This window comes from Manis pentadactyla, chromosome 6 (genome assembly GCF_030020395.1).
Source record: "Manis pentadactyla isolate mManPen7 chromosome 6, mManPen7.hap1, whole genome shotgun sequence".
Lineage (NCBI taxonomy): Eukaryota > Metazoa > Chordata > Mammalia > Pholidota > Manidae > Manis > Manis pentadactyla.
The window spans coordinates 64,098,406-64,118,817 of NC_080024.1; the positions used below are offsets into that span (position 1 = coordinate 64,098,406).

A 20,412-nucleotide genomic window follows, 5' to 3' on the forward strand; every position below is an offset into this window, starting at 1 on the left:
CTGCATGAGTGTAACCACTATCTTGGAGAAGAACAGGATCAACAAATTCTGTGTTAAATTTATCTTACAAAATATGTAGAGGACTGTGGATAGAGACATAATGTCTCTCACTGGAGACTCATGAGACTACATGTCAAGCCTATGCCCAACAACCCCCTGTCCAACCCTGCCACCAACAGCCCCTGCTCCACTCTGCCCAGCCCTCTGCCCCATTCTTGAAAGCCTTAAAATACAGAATCCTAAGCTTTTGAGCACACCTCCTCTCTGAGGTTGCCCACACTCCCCTTTTTTCAAATGTGTAGTTTTTGCCTTAAATAAATGTTTCTCACAGCTCAACTTACTGTGTTTTGTCTCTGCACTCTTCCAGTGGTAAGCATCTTTTTTACCCTGCTATTTCATTCTATTTTCCAGACTTAAGCACAAGTCTTCACTCTCTCTGTCCTACTTTAAATGAGTAGGGAGGGGCTACTGAGATCTCCAATTCCAGTTTCCAAGTTCCCATCACCTGGATGACCCAGACAGGACTGCAGTTGTGCAATCATGCTCTTTAGCAGCCTGCCTGAAAATCTCCTTTCTTTGCCTTTGGGGAGTTCTCAGAACATATTCTCACTCCATTCAGTGCCCTGTGGCTCCCCCAGATCCTGGGGTAGTAGGGGCTTAATTCCCATGCCATGAAGATGTAGGTGGATACTGGATATCGGGTGACTCTGGTTTTAGAAGTTGGCAAGGTATTTGCCATATGCTGAGCAGGAGTTCAATAAGCTTCCCTTTCCTCCTTCTGCTCTTCCTTGTTCTCTGCTGCCCGCAAGGCAGCTGCCATTCCCTGCTACTCTAGCTTTAATGAATTCTTTCCCTACCTACACTCTCTGACCTGCTCGAGAATTCTTTTTCAGAGTCAAGAATCCTCCTGCGTCCAGATTGAGGTTTCACCTAGTGCACAGGCAGAGACCTCCCCTGATGCAGCTGTCTGACAACACCTTAACTGCAGTGTGGAGATGAACTACAGGAAGTAGTTTAACGACCAAATCCCAGTCTCTCCCATCTGTGGGTAAAATTGCAGTATTTCCAGAATCTATCACCTGGCCTTAGTCTATCTCCATATCAATAGGCGTTTCCAAGGGGTAGAGAGTAGTTCATTTCCATATCAATAGGTGATTACAAGGTGGGTAGACAGCAAGTGGGTACCTGGACTGGAGAGGTTTGGTGGGGCCTGGGCAGTTGGGTCGCAAAAGACACAGGTAAGCAGGAGTAGATGACTGCTTGTAAGTAATAAATGGGTTTCTCCCAATTTTCTCCCTTTGACTAATTTCAGCTTCAAAGGTTTATTTGCCCCAGTCTGGGAACATATTTTCCCTCGAGAGTTACCCCATCTTATGGCTATATCATATATTATAATTTACTTAATCATTCCTTTATTGTATTGGATATTTAGGGTGTTTCCAGTTCTTTACAACTATAAGCACTATAATAGACATCCTTGAAATTAAATCTTTGCATCTCTGGTTATCTTCTGAATTTAGATTTCAAGAGGTGGAAGTAAATAATTGAGTTAAAAGGTATGAAACGTTTTGGCTATTTTTTTAAGTGGTTTTTAAGAGATAAAGATTTTGATCATTAAATAAGAAAAACCTACTATACAAATGGATTATCTTCCCACCTATTCAGTTGAATGATATTAATAGAGTACTTTATTTAAAAAGATGAAAAACTTCTACTTATATATAAAAATTACCCATTTTTGTTTTTTAAAAATGTTAAGTACTTAAGTCATCAGAATCATTATGCCCAACTTCTTGACAAGCCACATTTAAAACAATCAACATGCCAGCAAGCAGGCTGTATCAACTACACTTTTGAGACATCCTAAATAACCTCAATTTAATAAAGTCTTCTAAGGGTGTATCTATTTTTGGTTGAACTTTTTTATAGTAATACTCTTCTTTGGTTATAAATATATTCACAAATCTGAAAGAAATGCCCTGTCAGACCACATTTCCCAAGGATGAGCATGGTCATGTTCTGCCAAGCAGAGCTGTTGTTTTGCTCTCCCCATTTTCTCTGCTCATTCTCCTGCATGTGGCCTCTTTCACACACAAATTTACCTCTTTTGTTCATCTTGGTGACTGGCATCACCATAGGAAATCTCCTTCTCCTCTTTCCCTACTTCTTCCCACTCACTTCTGCTTTTACATACACAAACCTCTTCACCTGCAAATTCTTACATATTCATTTTCTCTTCCAACTGGTGCGACCCTTTCCCCCTCTCCCTCCCACACCCCTTCACTCTTACTTTCATCTTCCCTAGGGCTCCTTGGCCCTCTCACCTTCCCTCCCACACACTCTGACAACTCCTGCCCCCTAGGTCCTAGTTTTGGGACCGTTGGTCAGGAAATCTGCCAAGGGGGCTAAGGGGATAATTGGGGTAAGGATGGGATGCAGATGCATGGATGCTGGGCATGAGGAGACCAGGTGGCCAGCCAGGGTTTCCCAGGCCCCCCTGACAGGAGGGGGTGGGCCTGAACTAAAGGATGGGGCCGCAAAGCTGGGGACAGTGGCCGAGGAATCCTGCTGCTCGACAGCTGGAACGCACACATAAGCCTCCCAGAAACATTCTGTGGCCTGAATGGAGTCTGAGAGTTGCCAGTTGGACATACTGACCTAGACAACCAATTAAGGCATGTTCAAGGTCTGCTGAACAGAACAGTCTTTTAAACTAGGCTAAATACCCTGTTAAGAGTTTTACTGCTGATTTTTCTCCCCCTAAATTTTCCAGATTTACAGTCATAGTAAGAACTGCAAGATAAATCAGACAAGGGTACTGAAAAAATCTGACACACACAAGTGAGAGTTAATGTACTTTTGGAAACAATCTAGGTATCTGATGAACACTGAGGCATCTAGTAAGGTAACCCTTGATGAGAATTTGTACTGGGAAGGAATTTAAGATCAAGGTCAGGAATGATTAATATGCATGCAGGAAGTCATCAACATTTAAGAATAAGCAATATGAATCTCATTAAATCTTCAATCACTTCCTATTGCCTGAAGGAACTGGTGGTAGTCAAATGATTAAAGCAATAACATTAAGTAGCAAACAGTATTATAAAATGATTCTGGCCCCTATAAAAGAAGCTAGCACGATGTACCAATCCACCTAAACTGAAGACGACTTTACAAGACTGCTCAGCAGCTATGAATTTTCTTGAATATGCACTATATCCTTGTCCTCTGAATTAGAGGGCTCTACTGAAAGGTGACTTTTGAGATGCTTGAAAGCTTTCCTCTTCCTTTTTTTAAATCTAGGTAACTGATCATTTTTCACATGCTTCCCAACCAGCCACCACACTGCTATCTAGTTTCTTGTGTCATCTCCCACTTTCCCACTCTATCACCAGGGAATAGCACCTCCCTCTCCCCCAGTCTACTGTTGTGTCGCTCACTCACTTTTCTGATTGTAGTGCTCCTGTGCTCAGCACTGTGCTGAACAGCTGCTAGTCACAGAGAATAAAATAGGGGAGAAATGATAGGAGAGGAACAGAGGGGAGCAGTCTTTTGAAATATCAGTTCTTACAAGAACTGGTTTTCAGCTATCAGCTAGTTGGCAGAGTTTGGTGAGGATGTTCTTTTCATCCCTGACCTATTTCTATGTGATCTTATATGAAAATGATAATCTTATGGATGACAGAGACAGAGGGTATGTGATGCCCCAAATTCAGAATAACCACAATGCTTAATAAAAGGATAAACAAGAGTATGATATATAGACTCCAAATATGAGAGATAAAAGGATTTCCAAAGTTAATTGTCCTTAGTTAATACTTCAGTAATTAGTAAGCTTTTACTTGTGAATGTTGTAGAAAGGTTTTAAAATTATGATTATACTACTAGTAGTCTTCCTTAGGGGGAAAAAATCATTTTAGAAATTCCTACTCTATCTAAATGGTGTGAGACTTTCTTTATACATTTCTATACTATCTTAATATTACCACTACGGATAGTAATTAAAGGCTTATTATATGTCATGCACTGTGCTAAGAGAGGTTGGTGGCCAGCCTCTAAGATAATCCCCAGAGTTCCAGGCTTCTGACATTCACACGCTGGTCTACGACACTGCTGGCCTTCAAGGTTCTGCACAACCTGGCCCTAACCTGTATTATCAATTCTCATCTCCTATGATTCTCCTTCACAAACTCTCAGCTCCAGCCAAACCCTCCATTCCAGAACTCTCCAAACATGTCCTGACTTTTCCAGTAACCACATAGTTTTCCTACCACTGCCCTGCCCTATCCCCTAAGAATACCTTCCACCCCAACCCACTCCCATGTCTTTGCTGACAACCCTACTCATTCTTCAAGGCCCAGTTCAACTCTTACCTCTTCTGCAAAGTGATCACTCCAGCCCCAAATTACCTTGTCTCCCTCTTATGCCCAGAGCACTAGTATACTGTTTTGCATTGTTATGTGTTAGCTTCTTTCTCCAATTAAACTAAATATTTGACCAAGTTCAGAAGTCACCTCCATCATGAAACTCTAGACTACTACATCCAGAACTCCCAGTTCTCTCACTTTTCATTCTCACTATCCCTGTTCTTTGACCTTGCTTGAAATTCTCATTTTGGATAACTCCTTTTCTCTTCAAACTATGAGCCTCTTTGCTTTCTGTCTCACTCTAGATCATTCATTGTAATAATAATGGGCCCAGAAACAAATAAAATGTATAAGGCCCATGTCCTTAGGAAGCTTCTGGCCTAGGCTAGACTCTAGAATTCATTAATTCAATCCCTCTCTGGCTAACCCCTGACTTCTCTTACTCTCTGGTCCTTCCAGTGCATCCATCTGGAAAATTCTACTCAATCCTACTATCTACCTTTACTCTTTTACACACACAGGATGATGCCCAATCACACAGTGGCAATAAATAGGGCTACTACAAACACACTGTCTCTAATTTTACTTGGTGTCAACACTGCTGGACAATCCTTCTATTGTCTTTTCTCAGGCTCAGTTATTTCTTCTATTTCCCAATCCCCTATTTCTTATCATCTGCCTTTGGACAAGAGGCCCCATCTTGAGACTCCTTTAGCTGACCAGGCCCCGCTGGCACAGGAGGACTCAACCCAGTCTTCTCCTCCTCTGTGAAGGTGAAGCCTCCTCAGCCTCTGCTGGATGATCCTCTCGTACCATCTGCTTACCTCTGTTGGCTGCGAGTGTGTTCTTGGAAACTAGGTCTCTGGACTGGACCACCTTCAAGCAGTCTGTCCAGGTGATTGGTGTGGTGTCCTCACAGCATGGCAGCCCCAGGGTAGTCAGGTTTCTTACAAAACAGCTCAGGCTTGTAAGCATTACTGTTCCAGTGAACAAGGCAGAAGCTGCACCCTATTTTATGACAGACTTGAAGTCATCCAGCATCATCCCACCCCATTCTCTTTTGGTGAAAGCAGTCACAAGACAGTCTAGATTCAAGGGGAAGGAAAGCAGACCTCACCCCTTGATGGGAGAATATCACAGAATTTTTATATTCTCAGGGACATTCTATTCTATTTTTTTCAAATCACATCTTACTTTAAGAAATTAATGAAAGTCACGCAAATTTTCCTTCAGGAAAATGCTCATATAAACAGAATTTTGCATGTATTTGGGGAATTCATTCTCTCCTTCCCCACTGCATTCAAAAAACAGCCTTAGGTTGTCACAATTCATTGACACTTACCCTGTCAAGAAGGACTCTGCCCCCTTCCCTGAACTTGTGCTGCCTTGTGATTGCTTCAACCAATGGAGAACATCTGCTAAAAGGAAAGGGACAATATCTTATGCTCTGTGTTCGACAGGTTCCTCGACTTAATTTACATTTGATTTAGAAACTTTATACCCTCTCCTTTGTTTATTTAGCAGATGAAGAAAGTGAAATTCAGAAGGGCTATTTTTTTAATAGACTTAATTTTTAGACCAGTTTTAGATTCAAAGCAAAGTCAAATGTAAAATTAAGTTACTTTTTAAAACCCATGTGAAAATCAGTTGTTAAGATAGGACCCAGAGGGAGGGGAGGAAGATGGCGGCGTGAGTAGAGCAGCGGAAATCCCCTCCCAAAACCACATATATCTATGAAAATATAACAAAGATAACCCTTCCTAGAATAAAGACCAGAGGACACAGGACAATATCCAGACCACATCCGCACCTGAGAGAACCCAGCGCCTCGCGAAGGGGGTAAGATACAAGCCCCGGCCCAGCGGGAGCCGAGTGCCCATCCCCCCAACTCCCGGCCGGAGAAGAATAGGCAGAGCGGGAGGGAGACGGAGCCCAGGACTGCCGAACACCCAACCCCAGTCATCCGGGCCAGACTGCAGACAAAGTACGTGCCCAGGATGCTAGGGAAACAGGGCAGCAAGAAAAGTGAGCGGGCACTGGGGGCCGGGGGCCGGAGGACACCAGAAAAGTGTGCGACCATTATTTTTTTGCTGTTTTGTTCTGGCGAGCGCATTTTGGAAGTCTTAAAGGGATAGGGACCCCAATACTAGGAAAACAAGGCAGCAAGACCGCTGAGCAGATGCCTGAGGCTGGCGACGGAGAATAAAGAAAAACGAGTGGCCGCCCTTTTTTTTCCTTTTTTCTTTTTTTGGGGTCGTTGTTTAGTTTTCACGGGTGCTTTTTGGAAGTCTTAAAGGGGCAGGGTGGGACACTTAATCCAGACGTAGGGAATCCGGGGATCTCTGGGCACCCTAACCCCTGGGCTGCAGGGAGCAGGGAGGCCCCTTACAGAGATAAATAGCCTACAGGCCGCTCCCCCTCCAACGCGACTCCACCACTTTGGAGCAGACGCCCGAACCAGGCCACACCCACAGCAACAGCGGAGATAAACTCCATAGCAGCCGGGCAGGAAGCAGAAACCCTGTCTGCGCGCAGCTGCTGAGCACAAGCCACTAGAGGTCGCTGTTCTCCCAGGAGAGGAGGGCCACAAACCAACAAGAAGGGAAGTTCTTCCAGCCGTCACTCGTCCCAGCTCTGCAAACTATTCCTATCACCATGAAAAGGCAAAGCTACAGGCAGACAAAGATCACAGAGACAACACCAGAGAAGGAGACAGACCTAACCAGTCTTCCTGACAAAGAATTCAAAATAAGAATCATAAACATGATGACAGAGATGCAGAGAAATACGCAAGAGAAATGGGATGAAGTCCAGAGGGAGATCACAGATGCCAGAAAGGAGATCGCAGAAATGAAACAAACTCTGGAAGGGTTTATAAGCAGAATGGATAGGATGCAAGAGGCCACTGATGGAATTGAAACCAGAGAAGAGGAATGCATAGAGGGTGACATAGAGATAAAAGGATCTCCAGGAATGAAACAATGTTAAGAGAACTGTGTGACCAATCCAAAAGGAACAATATCCGTATTATAGGGGTTCCAGAAGAAGAAGAGAGAGGAAAAGAGATGGAAAGTATCTTAGAAGAAATAATTGCTGAAAACTTCCCCAAACTGGGGGAGGAATTAATCGAATAGACCACGGTAATACACACAACCCCCAACAGAAAGGATTCAAGGAGGACAACACCAAGACACATAATAATTAAAATGGCAAAGATCAAGGACAAAGAAAGAGTTTTAAAGGCAGTTAGAGAGAAAAAGGTCACCTATAAAGGAAAACCCATCAGGCTAACATCAGACATTTCGACAGAAACCCTACAGGCCAGAAGAGAATGGCATGATATATTTAATACAATGAAACACAAGGGCCTTGAACCAAGAATACTGTATCCAGCACGACTATCATTCAAATATGACGGTGGGATTAAACAATTCCCAGACAAACAAAAGCTGAGGGAATTTGCTTCCCATAAACCACCTCTACAGAACATCTTACAGGGACTGCTCTAGATGGGAGCACTCCTAGAAAGAGCACAGCACAAAACACCCAACATATGAAGAATCGAGGAGGAATAAGAAGGAAGAGAAGAAAAGAATCTCCAGACAGTGTATATAACAGCTCAATACGCGAGCTAAGTTGGGCAGTAAGATACTAACGAGGCTAACCATGAACCTTTGGTAACCATGAATTTAAAGCCTGCAATGGCAATAAGTACATATCTTTCAATAGTCACCCTAAATGTTAATGGGCTGAATGCACCAAACAAAAGACATAGAGTAATAGAATGGATAAAAAAGCGAGATCCATCTATATGCTGCTTACAAGAAACTCACCTCAAACCCAAAGACATGTACAGACTAAAAGTCAAGGGATGGAAAAACATATTTCAAGCAAACAACAGCGAGAAGAAAGCAGGGGCTGCAGTACTAATATCAGACAAAATAGACTTCAAAACAAAGAAAGTAACAAGAGATAAAGAAGGACACTACATAATGATAAAGGGCTCAGTCCAACAAGAGGATATAACCATTCCAACTATATATGCACCCAACACAGGAGCACCAGCATATGTGAAACAAATACTAACAGAACGAAAGGGGGAAAAAGACTGCAATGCATTCATTCTAGGAGACTTCAACACACCACTCACCCCAAAGGATAGATCCACTGGGCAGAAAATAAGTAAGGACACGGAAGCACTGAACAACACAGTAGAGCAGATGGACCTAATAGACATCTATAGAACTCTACATCCAAAAGCAACAGCATATACATTCTTCTCAAGTGCACATGGAACATTCTCCAGAATAGACCACGTACTAGGCCACAAAAAGAGCCTCAGAAAATTCCAAAAGACTGAAATCCTACCAACCAACTTTTCAGACCACTAAGGCATAAAACTAGAAATAAACTGTACAAATAAACCAAAGAGGCTCACAAACACATGGAGGCTTAACAACATGCTCCTAAATAATCAATGGATCAATGACCAAATCAAAATGGAGATAAAGCAATATATGGAAACAAATGACAACAACAACACTAAGCCCCAACTTCTGTGGGATGCAGCAAAAGCAGTCTTAAGAGGAAAGTATATAGTAATCCAAGCATATTTAAAAAACGGAGAACAATTCCAAATGAATGATCTAATGTCACAATTATCGAAATTGGAAAAAGAAGAACAAATGAGGCCTAAGGTCAGCAGAAGGAGGGACATAATAAAGATCAGAGAAGAAATAAATAAAATTGAGAAGAATAAAACAATAGCAAAAATCAATGAAACCAAGAGCTGGTTCTTCGAGAAAATTAACAAAATAAGCCTCTAGCCAGACTTATTAAGAAGAAAAGAGAGTCAACACAAATCAACAGTACCAGAAACAAGAAAGGAAAAATCATGATGGACCACATAGAAATACAAGAATTATTAGAGAATACTAAGAAAACCTATATGCTAACAAGCTGGGAAACCTAGAAGAAATGGACAACTTCCTAGAAAAATAAAACCTTCCACGATTGACCCAGAAAGAAACAGAAAATCTAAACAGACCAATTACCAGCAACGAAATTGAAGTGGTAATCAAAAAACTACCAAAGAACAAAACCCCTGGGCCAGGTGGATTTACCTCCGAATTTTATCAGACATACGGGGAAGACAAAATACCCATTCTCCTTAAAGTTTTCCAAAAAATAGAGGAGGAGGGGATACTCCCAAACTCATTCTATGAAGCTAACATCACCCTAATACCAAAACTAGGCAAAGACCCCACCAAAAAGGAAAACTACAGACCAATATCCCTGATGAACGTAGATGCAAAAATACTCAACAAAATATTAGCAAACCGAATTCAAAAATACATCAGAAGGATGATACACCGTGACCAAGTGGGATTCATCCCAGGGATGCAAGGATGGTACAACATTTGAAAGTCCATCAACATCATCCACCACATCAACAAAAAGAAAGACAAAAACCACATGATCATCTCCATAGATGCTGAAAAAGCATTTGACAAAGTTCAACATCCATTCATGATAAAAACTCTCAGCAAAATGGGAATAGAGGGCAAGTACCTCAACATAATAAAGGCCATCTATGATAAACCCACAGCCAACATTATATTGAACAGCGAGAAGCTGAAAGCATTTCCTCTGGGATCGGGAACTAGACAGGGATGCCCACTCTCTCCACTGTTATTTAACATAGTACTGGAGGTCCTAGCCACGGCAATCAGACAAAACAAATAAATACAAGGAATCCAGATTGGTAAAGAAGAAGTTAAACTGTCACTATTTGCAGATGACATGATACTGTACATAAAAAACCCTAAAGACTCCACCCCAGAACTACTAGAACTGATATCAGAATACAGCAAAGTTGCAGGATACAACATCAACACACAGAAATCTGTGGCTTTCCTATACACTAACAATGAACCAACAGAAAGAGAAATCAGGAAAACAACTCCATTCACAATTGCATCAAAAAAAATAAAATACCTAGGAATAAACCTAACCAAGGAAGTGAAAGACTTATACTCTGAAAACTACAAGTAACTCTTAAGAGAAATTAAAGGGGACACTAACAGATGGAAACTCATCCCATGCTCGTGGCTAGGAAGAATTAATATCGTCAAAATGGCCATCCTGCCCAAAGCAATATACAGATTTGATGCAATCCGTATGAAACTACCAGCAACATTCTTCAGTGAACTGGAACAAATAATTCAAAAATTCATATGGAAACACCAAAGACCCCGAATAGCCAAAGCAATCCTGAGAAAGAAGAATAAAGTAGGGGGGATCTCACTCCCCAACTTCAAGCTCTACTATAAAGCCACAGTAATCAAGACAATTTGGTACTGGCACAAGAGCAGAGCCACAGACCAATGGAACAGACTAGACAATCCACACATTAACCCAGACATATATGGTCAATTAATATTTGATAAAGGAGCCATGGACATACAATGGCAAAATGACAGTCTCTGCAACAGATGGTCCTGGTAAAACTGGACAGCTACATGTAGGAGAATGAAACTGGACCATTGTCTAACCCCATATACAAAAGTAAACTCAAAATGGATCAAAGACCTGAATGTAAGTCATGAAACCATTAAACTCTTGGAAGAAAACATAGGCAAAAACCTCTTAGACATAAACATGAGTGACCTCTTCTTGAACATATCTCCCCGGGCAAGGAAAACAACAGCAAAAATGAACAAGTGGGACTATATTAAGCTGAAAAGCTTCTGTACAGCAAAAGACACCATCAATAGAACAAAAAGGAACCCTACAGTATGGGAGAATATATTTGAAAATGACACATCCGATAAAGGCTTGACATCCAGAATATATAAAGAGCTCACACGCCTCAACAAACAAAAAACAAATAACCCAATTAAAAAATGGGCAGAGGAACTGAACAGACAGTTCTCCAAAAAAGAAATACAGATGGCCAACAGACACATGAAAAGATGCTCCACATCGCTAATTATCAGAGAAATGCAAATTAAAACTACAATGAGGTATCACCTCACACCAGTAAGGATGGCTGCCATCCAAAAGACAGAGAACAAGTGTTGGCGAGGCTGTGGAGAAAGGGGAACCCTCCTGCACTGCTGGTGGGAATGTAAGTTAGTTCAACCATTGTGGGCAGCAGTATGGAGGTACATCAAAATGCTCAAAACAGACCTACCATTTGACCCAGGAATTGCACTCCTAGGAATTTACCCTAAGAATGCAGCAATCAAGTATGAGAAAGATCAGTGCACCCCTATGTTCATCGCAGCACTATTTACAATAGCCAAGAATTGGAAGCAACCTAAATGTCCATCGATAGATGAATGGATAAAGAAGATGTGGTACATATACACAATGGAATACTACTCAGCCATAGGAAAAGGGCAAATCCAACCATTTGCAGCAACATGGATGGAGCTGGAGGGTATTATGCTCAGTGAAACAAGCCAAGCGGAGAAAGAGAAATACCAAATGATTTCACTTATCTGTGGAATATAAGAACAAAGGAAAAACTGAAGGAACAAAACAGCAGCAGAATCACAGAACTCAAGAATGGACTAACAGGTACCAAAGGGAAAGGGACTGGGGAGGATGGGTGGGTAGGAAGGGATAAGGGGGGGAGAGGTAGCGGGGTATTAAGATTAGCATGCATAGGGGTTGGGAGAAAAGGGAGGGCTGTACAACACAGAGAAGGCAAGTAGGGATTCTACAACATTTTGCTATGCTGATGGACAGTGACTGTAAAGGGGTTTATAGGGGGGACCTGGTATAGGGGAGAGCTTTATAAACATAATATTCGTCATGTAAGTGTAGATTAGTGATACCAAAAAAAAAAAAAAAAGGCAGTTCCTGTGTGGTAACCTCCAATGAGTTCTACACAAGTGTATAAAGGGCATATAAAAGTGTAGGCAAAGGGTCTGTTTGTGTTTATACAGAGGATCAAAGCCTAATTGGGCTACCCCGAAAATGAACTAAGATACGATATGAAAGAGAACTTCCAACATCAGCACTCTCGGGAAGACTCATGCCAGAAGATGATCATCAAAAAACCCCAACAAAGATCCACGCACTGCTACAGCTGTAGATGCACTCATCCCACCAGCTCCTGGACTTGCCATGGGAATGAAGGAGATATCTAAGCTGGCCTGTGCATACAGTAAAACAACAAATTTGACTGGATCTATACTGTTGGAACTCAACCAAGAATTAGGAGAAGTGCAAATTGTAGCGCTCCAAAATCTTACAACTACAGACTATTTACTGTTAAAAGAACATATGGGATGTGAACAGTGCCCAGGAATGGGTTGTTTTAATTTGTCTGATTTTTCTCAAACTATTCAAATTCAGTTAGATAATAACCATCATATCATTGATAAGTTTTCACAAATGCCTAGGGTGCCTAACTGGTTTTCTTGGTTTCACTGGAGATGGCTGGTAATTACAGGTATGCTTTGGTTATGTAACTATACTCCTATTATGTTAATGTGTGTGCGCAATTTAAGTAGTAGCTTAAAATCTATACATGCTGAAGTTACTCTACAAGAAGATATGTCAAAGAAATAATCAATCTTCCCATGTTTTCTCCCGCCTGCTACTTCTATAGCTTTTCTTCTTCCTTCCTAATTACAACGAATTCTTAAATAGAATTCGTGCCTCATATCAAATTTACCGAGTATCATAACTCCTCCAAGTGGTAAAGATACCTCAAGACAAATGCTGGGCATAGAAGCCACAGGGCATAAATATGCAAAGAAATAAAAAGCTAACCATTTCAAACAATAAGGCTTCTCTCTCACTTACCAACTTAACATTTCCCTGTGTGGCCCCGGAAGATGACTGGTTAGCCAGAGACGGGTAAGATTCCTCAAGGGAGGAACAACCTAAGACAGGCACAGTCGCTGGGGGGTCATCAGGTGAGAAATTGGGGATCAACAGAGGTGAGGCTTAGAACCTCACCCCCCCTGTTCTGAGAGAAATCTTCTGCATATGTGGATGTTTTATTGCCCTTGTCTAGCTTGGATTAACACATAGTCTACAGGCACACACCTGATCATATACATTTGCTCTCTTACAACACTAAACTATGTTTTCTACCTTTATGTTGTATCTACCTACCACTTCAGCATCTTATTAAAAATAATAAAGAGAGAAATGTGGTATCCACATATAAATCAAGTATAAAAATCAAATGTGTATTCATATTTGAACTGACTGTTTATAGTTCATAATGCATGAGCAAAACCAAAAGTTTCTGTGATGACTGCCCTTGTACTGTTCACCATGTAACTTATTCACTATGTAAGAATTTGTTCTCCATGTAAGAACTTGTTCGTTATGCTTCAGAAGATTGGAGACTGACGAAAATTAGGCTTGGGGTGGATTAATGATTGTGCATTGAGCATTGACTCCCCTATACAGAATTTTATTGTTGTTAACAACCATTTGATCAATAAAAATGAGAGATGCCCTAACAACAACAACCAAGAAAAAGTACACACTTCCAATTGTAAAATAAATAAGCAACCGGGATGTAATGTATAGCATAAGGAATATAGTCAAAATATTGTAACAACTTGGTATGGTGATAGCTGGTACTTAGAATTATCATGTATATAAATGTTGAATCACTGTGTTGTACACCTGAAACTAATGTAATGTAATACTGTGTGTCAACTACCCTTCAATAAAAAATAATTATCTAAAAAAAAAAAAAAAAAAAAAAAAAAGTGTAGGCAAAGGGTCTGTTTGTGTTTATACAGAGGATCAAAGCCTAATTGGGCTACCCCGAAAATGAACTAAGATACGATATGAAAAAGAACTTCCAACATCAGCACTCTCTGGAAGACTCATGCCAGAAGATGATCATCAAAAAACCCCAACAAAGATCCACGCACTGCTACAGCTGTAGATGCACTCATCCCACCAGTTCCTGGACTTGCCATGGGAATGAGGAAGGAGATATCTAAGCTGGCCTGTGCATACAGTAAAACAACAAATTTGACTGGATCTATACTGTTGGAACTCAATCAAGAATTAGGAGAAGTGCAAATTGTAGCGGTCCAAAATCTTACAACTACAGACTATTTACTGTTAAAAGAACATAAGGGAAGCGAACATTCCCCAGGAATGGGTTGTTTTAATTTGTCTGATTTCTCTCAGACTGTTCAAGTTCAGTTGGACAATATCCACCATACCATAGATAAGTTTTCACAAATGCCTAAGGTGCCTTAATGGTTTTCTTGGTTTCACTGGAGATGGCTGGTAATTACAGGTATTCTTTGGTTATGTAACTATACTCCTATTATGTTAATGTGTGTGCGCAATTTAAGTAGTACCTTAAAACCTATACATGCTGAAGTTACTCTACAAGAAGATATGTCAAAGAAATAATCAATCTTCCCATGTTTTCTCCTGCCTGCTACTTCTATAGCTTTTCTTCTTCCTTCCTAATTACAACCCTTAAATAGAATTCGTGCCTCATATCAAATTTACCGAGTATCATAATTCTTCCAAGTGGTAAAGATACCTCAAGACAAATGCTGGGCATAGAAGCTACAGGGCATAAATATGCAAAGAAATAAAAAGCTAACCATTTCAAACAATAAGGCTTCTCTCTCACTTACCAACTTTACATTTCCCTGTATGGCCCCGGAAGATGACTGGTTAGCCAGAGACGGGTAAGATTCCTCAAGGGAGGAACAACCTAAGACAGGCACAGTCGCAGGGGGGTCATCAGGTGAGAAATTGGGGATCAACAGAGGTGAGGCTTAGAACCTCAGCCCCCCGTTCTGAGAGAAATCTTCTGCATACGTGGATGTTTTATTGCCCTTGTCTAGCTTGGATTAACACATAGTCTATAGGCACACACCTGATCATCTACATTTGCTCTCTTACAACACTAAACTATGTTTTCTACCTTTATCTTGTATCTACCTACCAACTTCAGCATTTTATTAAAAATAATAATAGTAAAGATAGAAATGTGGGATCCACATATAAATCAAGTATAAAAATCAAATGAGTATTCATATTTGAACTGACTGTTTATAGTTCATAATGCATGAGCAAAACCGAAGGTTTCTGTGATGGCTGCCCTTCTACTGTTCACCATGTAAGAACTTATTCACTATGTAAGAATTTGTTCTCCATGTAAGAACTTGTTTGTTATGCCTCAGAAGACTGGAGACTGACGAAAATTAGGCTTGGGGTGGATTAATGATTGTGTATTGAGCATTGACTCCCCTATACAGAATTTATTGTTGTTAACAACCATTTGATCAATAAATATGAGAGATGCCCTCACACACACACACACACACACACAAACACAAAAAGTATACACTTCCAATGGTAAAATAATAAGTAACCGGGATGTAATGAATATAGTCAAGATATTGTAACAGCTTGGTATGGTGATAGCTGGTACCTAGAATTGTCATGTATATAAATGTTGAATCACTATGTTGTACACCTGAAACTAATGTAATGTAATACCTTGTGTCAACTACCCTTCAATAAAAAAATAATTATCTACAAAAAAAAAGATAGGATCCAAAATCAGATCTTTATCCAGTTACTTTTCACCTTATATACAATTACCCTTTGGTGGATACTAAGAAGCATATTTGTTCTAAGCACAAGATCTGATATTTCACCAGATTCAAAACCTAGCCTCTTGCTGTAATGTAAATGACGAATAGTATGAGACTAAGCTTGCAACAAGCTCTGGAGGATGTTCAATCTTTTCTTACCTTGTAATCTTCCACTCTACCATTAAATTATAGTATGTGTTCCCTAAATTCATTTCTTAAAAAGCTACTTATGTCAGTAGTTTTTCCTTTTCTAACTTGAATTTTGCAATACTGTCTTAGGATTATATTTTAACGATGCATGATCCTTTCATATACGTTCAGAAAATTAAAGAAGCAAGGATATCCTGAAAATGAGCATGAATAATTTTTTTTCTGGATACCTCTCCCCAGGCAAAGGAAACAAAAGCAAAAATAGACAAGTGGGACTACATCAAACCAAAAAGCTTCTGTACAGCAAAGGACCCCATAAAGAAAATGAAAAGGGAACCTATAGTATGGGAGACTATATTTGCAAATGATATAATCTATAAAGGGCTAATATTCAAACTAAATAAAGAACTCATAGCATTCAACACCAAAACAAGAAAAATGCCAATTAAAAAATGGGCAGAGGACCTGAATAGACGACATATTCCCAAAGAAGACCTACAGATGGCCAAAAGGTACATGTAAAGATGCTCCACATCATTAGTCATAAGAGAAATGGAAATCAAAACCTCAATGAAATATCACCTCACACCAAGCAGAATGGTCACTAACCTAAAAACAAGAAATAATAAGTGCTAGTGAGGATGTGGAGACACTATTGGTGGGAATGTAAATTGGTGTAGCCACTGTGGAAAGCAGTATGGAGGGTCCTCAAAAAACTAAAAATAGAAATACAATGCAACCCAGTAATTCCATTCCTAGGAATTTACCCAAAGAAAACAAGACCCCTGATTCAAAAAGACACATGCACCCCTATGTTTCTTGCTGCACTATCTGTAATAGCCAAGACATGGAAGCAACCTAAGTGTCCATCAGTAGAAGTGGTACATATACACAATGGTAAATTATTCAGCCATAAAAAAAGAAAGAAATCCTGCTACTTGCAAGAACATGGATGGACCCAGAGGATACTAGGCTAAGTGAAATAAGCCACACAGCAGAAGGCAAATACCATATGACTTCACTTATTTGTGGAATCTAAAAACAAAACAAAACAGCAACAGACTCAGAGATACTGAGAAGTGACTGGTGGTTACCATAGTGGAGGGTTTGGGGCAAGTGGGTAAAATAGGTAAAGGGGATAAAAAAGCACAAAATCTCAATCATAATATAAGTTAGACATGAGGATAAAAGCACAGCATAGAAAATACAGTCGATGATTCTGTAAGATCTTTCTATGTCAACAGTAACTACACTAGTTGGGGTGACCATTTAATAATGTAGATAATTACTGAATCACTGTGTCATATATATTAAACCAATATAATATTGTATGTCAACTACACTTAAATAGAAAAAGAAAATTAAAGAAGTAGATACAGAATTAAAAATAAATCCACAGAAACCAAGGATTAAAGATGGCGGTGTCAGAGGTGAAACAGAGTATTCCTCCTAAAATTGCATATAATATGAAAATATAATTAATACAACTAATCATGAAAGAGCAACAGGAAAGAGGACTGCGCCAGACTGCATACATCTGGAGAAAAGAGAAGAGCTCATGGAACAGGGTAACATACCAAAGCTGTGGCCTGGCGGGACCCAAGCCCTTCCCCCATCCTAGCTCACCAGCTGGAGGAGCTGGAGGAAGAGAAATGGACCAGGGAGGGAGTGGAGGCCTGGGACTGGTGAATATCTAACTCTGGGGATCTGCTCTGGGAGCACAAACCTACATTTCATGGTGCTTTCATGATACTCATGATTATGGAATTGAAAAGTTAAGACAGGCAGAATTCTTGGAGAGACTGAGATTCCAGCTGCTTGAAAAGCACGGATCCATATCTGGCTGCTCTGGGATAAAAGAAACACAGGTAGTCTGAGAGACTTCCTAACAAGGAAGCCCTTAGCAAGAGGGCTGCTAAAGGGGCAAGGATTGCACAGAGCTTACTGCTCAGGAGAAAGGACAGGTAGACAAAATTGTCTGGGTGCACTCTGCCCAGCAGGTTGGGAGCTTTCATGATTTCCAGCTGCTCCAGCTCCCTGGTTTGCTACACAGCTCCAAGGACCACCTCCGTGATAGGCAGGCTACTGCGCCTTTCTCCCAGCGAACCCCACCTGGCTCACAAACTGGCAAACCCTACCCAGGGGTTTGGCCAGCCAGAGGGAAGATCTGTCAACAGCAAAGATAAACAAAAAGCATAGAGGCTTCTACCTGTGTGCTCAGCCCACTGGTTCAGGCAGTGGGACAGGCATAGCAGCCAGGAAGGAGGAAACAGCTCTTTCCTCCACCCAGGCACCAACACCACTCCCCTGCGATCCCCAACATTTCTTAAGGGGCTGAGCAGCTCCAGAGAGTAGAGCTTCTGGACACTAGAAGGTCCATATATAAATACAAAATGCCAAACGAACCTGGTTCAGAGTAAAATTATTATAACTCCTGAGAAAGATGACATGGACCTCATGTCTCTTCCTGAAAGGGAGCTCAAAATAAAAATCATTAACACACCAATGGAGGTACAGAAAGATATTCAGGAACTCAGGAATTTATTCGGTTGGAGATCCAATCATTGAAGAGCACAATGGAGGGTATTAAAAGCAGATTGGATACGGTGGAAGAGATGATAAATGAAATAGAAACCAGAGAAGGGGAACACAAAGAAGCTGAGGCACAGAGAGAAAAAAGGATCTCTAAGAATGACAGAATATTGAGAGAACTGTGTGACCAATCCAAATGGAACAATATTCTCATTATAGGGGTACGAGAAGAAGAAGAGAGAGAAAAAGGGATAGAAAGTGTCTTTGAGAAGGTAATTGCTGAAAAATTCCCCAATCTGGGGAAGGAGATAATCTCTCAGGCCATAGAGGTGCACAGATCTCCCAACATAAGGGACCCAAGGAAGACAACACGAAGACATATAGTAATTAAAATGGCAAAGATCAAGGATAAGGACAGACTATTAAAAGCAGCCAGAGAGAGAAATAAGATCACATACAAGAGGAAAGCCCATAGGCTATCATCAGACTTCTCAGCAGAAACCTTACAGGCCAGAAGGGAGTGGATGATGTATTTAATGATATGAAGCAGGAGGGCCTGGAACCAAGACTACTTTATCTGGAAAGATTATCATTTGAATTTGAAGGAGGGATTAAACAATTTCCAGATTACCAAAAGCTGAGAGATTTACCTCCCACAAACCATCTCTACAGTGTATTTTGGAGGGACTGCTATAGATGGAAGTGTTCCTAAGGTTTAATAGCTGTCACCAGAGGTAATAAAACCACAGTAAAGAAAGAAGAACAGCTAATTACTAAGCAAATGCAAAATTAAATCAACTATCCCCAAAGTCAATCAAGAGATAGACAAAGAGTACAGAATGTGATACCTAATATATAAAGAATGGAAGAGGAAGAAAAAGGAGGAGAAAAAGAAAAGAACTTTTAGATTGTGTTTGCAACAGCATATTAAGTGAGTTAAGTTAGACTCTTAGATAGTAAGGAAGTAAACCTTGAACCTTTGGTAATCATGAATCTAAAGCCTGCAATGGCTATAAGTATATAACTATTGATAATCACCCTAAATGTAAATGGTCTGAATGCATGAATCAAAACACATAGAGTCACTGAATGGATGAAAAAACAAGACCCATCTATATGCTGCCTACAAGAGACTCACTTTAAATGCAAAGACATGCACAGACTAAAAGTGAAGGGATGGAAAAAGATATTTCATGCACTAATAGGAGAAAAAAAGCAGGTGTTGCAGTACTTGTATCAGACAAAATAGACTTCAAAACAAAGACAGTAACAAGACACAAAGAAGTACATTAAATAACGATGAAGGGGTCAGTCCACCTAGAGGATATAACTATTATAAATATCTATGCACCCAACACAGGATCACCTACATATGTGAAACAAATATTAACAGAATTAAAGGGGAAAATATAATGCAATGCATTCAATTTAGGAGACCTCAACACACCACTTAGTCCAAAGGAGAGATCAACCAGACAGAAAATAAGTAAGGAAATAGAGGCATGGAACAATGTATTAGAACAGATGGACCTAACAGACATCTACAGAACACTCCATCCAAAGCAACAGGATACACATTCTTCTAAAGTGCACATGGAACATTTTCAAGGATAGATCATATACTAGGCCACAAAAAGAACCTCAGTAAATTTTAAAAGATTGAAATTGTACCAAGCAGCTTCTCAGATCACAAGGGTATGAAACTAGAAATAAATTACACAAAGAAATTGAAAAAACCCACAAACACATGG

The 20,412-nt window shown here is 40.4% G+C and overlaps 1 protein-coding gene across 6 annotated transcripts in view; it reads right to left on the reverse strand.

Moving 5' to 3' along the window:
- Positions 1 to 20,412, reverse strand: part of METAP1D (methionyl aminopeptidase type 1D, mitochondrial) — a 126,475-nt gene that overhangs the window by 81,153 nt on the left and 24,910 nt on the right. For 2 of the 6 annotated variants that reach the window (XM_057503910.1, XM_057503911.1), the window contains exon 2: positions 1,080 to 1,210. The exons of 2 other annotated variants lie outside the window; for them this stretch is intronic. Coding sequence is in view for 1 of the 4 variants with exons in the window: in XM_057503909.1 (XP_057359892.1) it covers positions 5,192 to 5,342 (151 nt within the window). In the remaining 3 variants the exon portion in view is untranslated. Of the gene's footprint in view, positions 1 to 1,079; positions 1,211 to 5,191; positions 5,433 to 5,709; positions 5,783 to 20,412 lie in introns of those variants that run through there. 2 more of the 6 variants (XM_057503912.1, XM_057503909.1) reach the window with 2 other exon arrangements.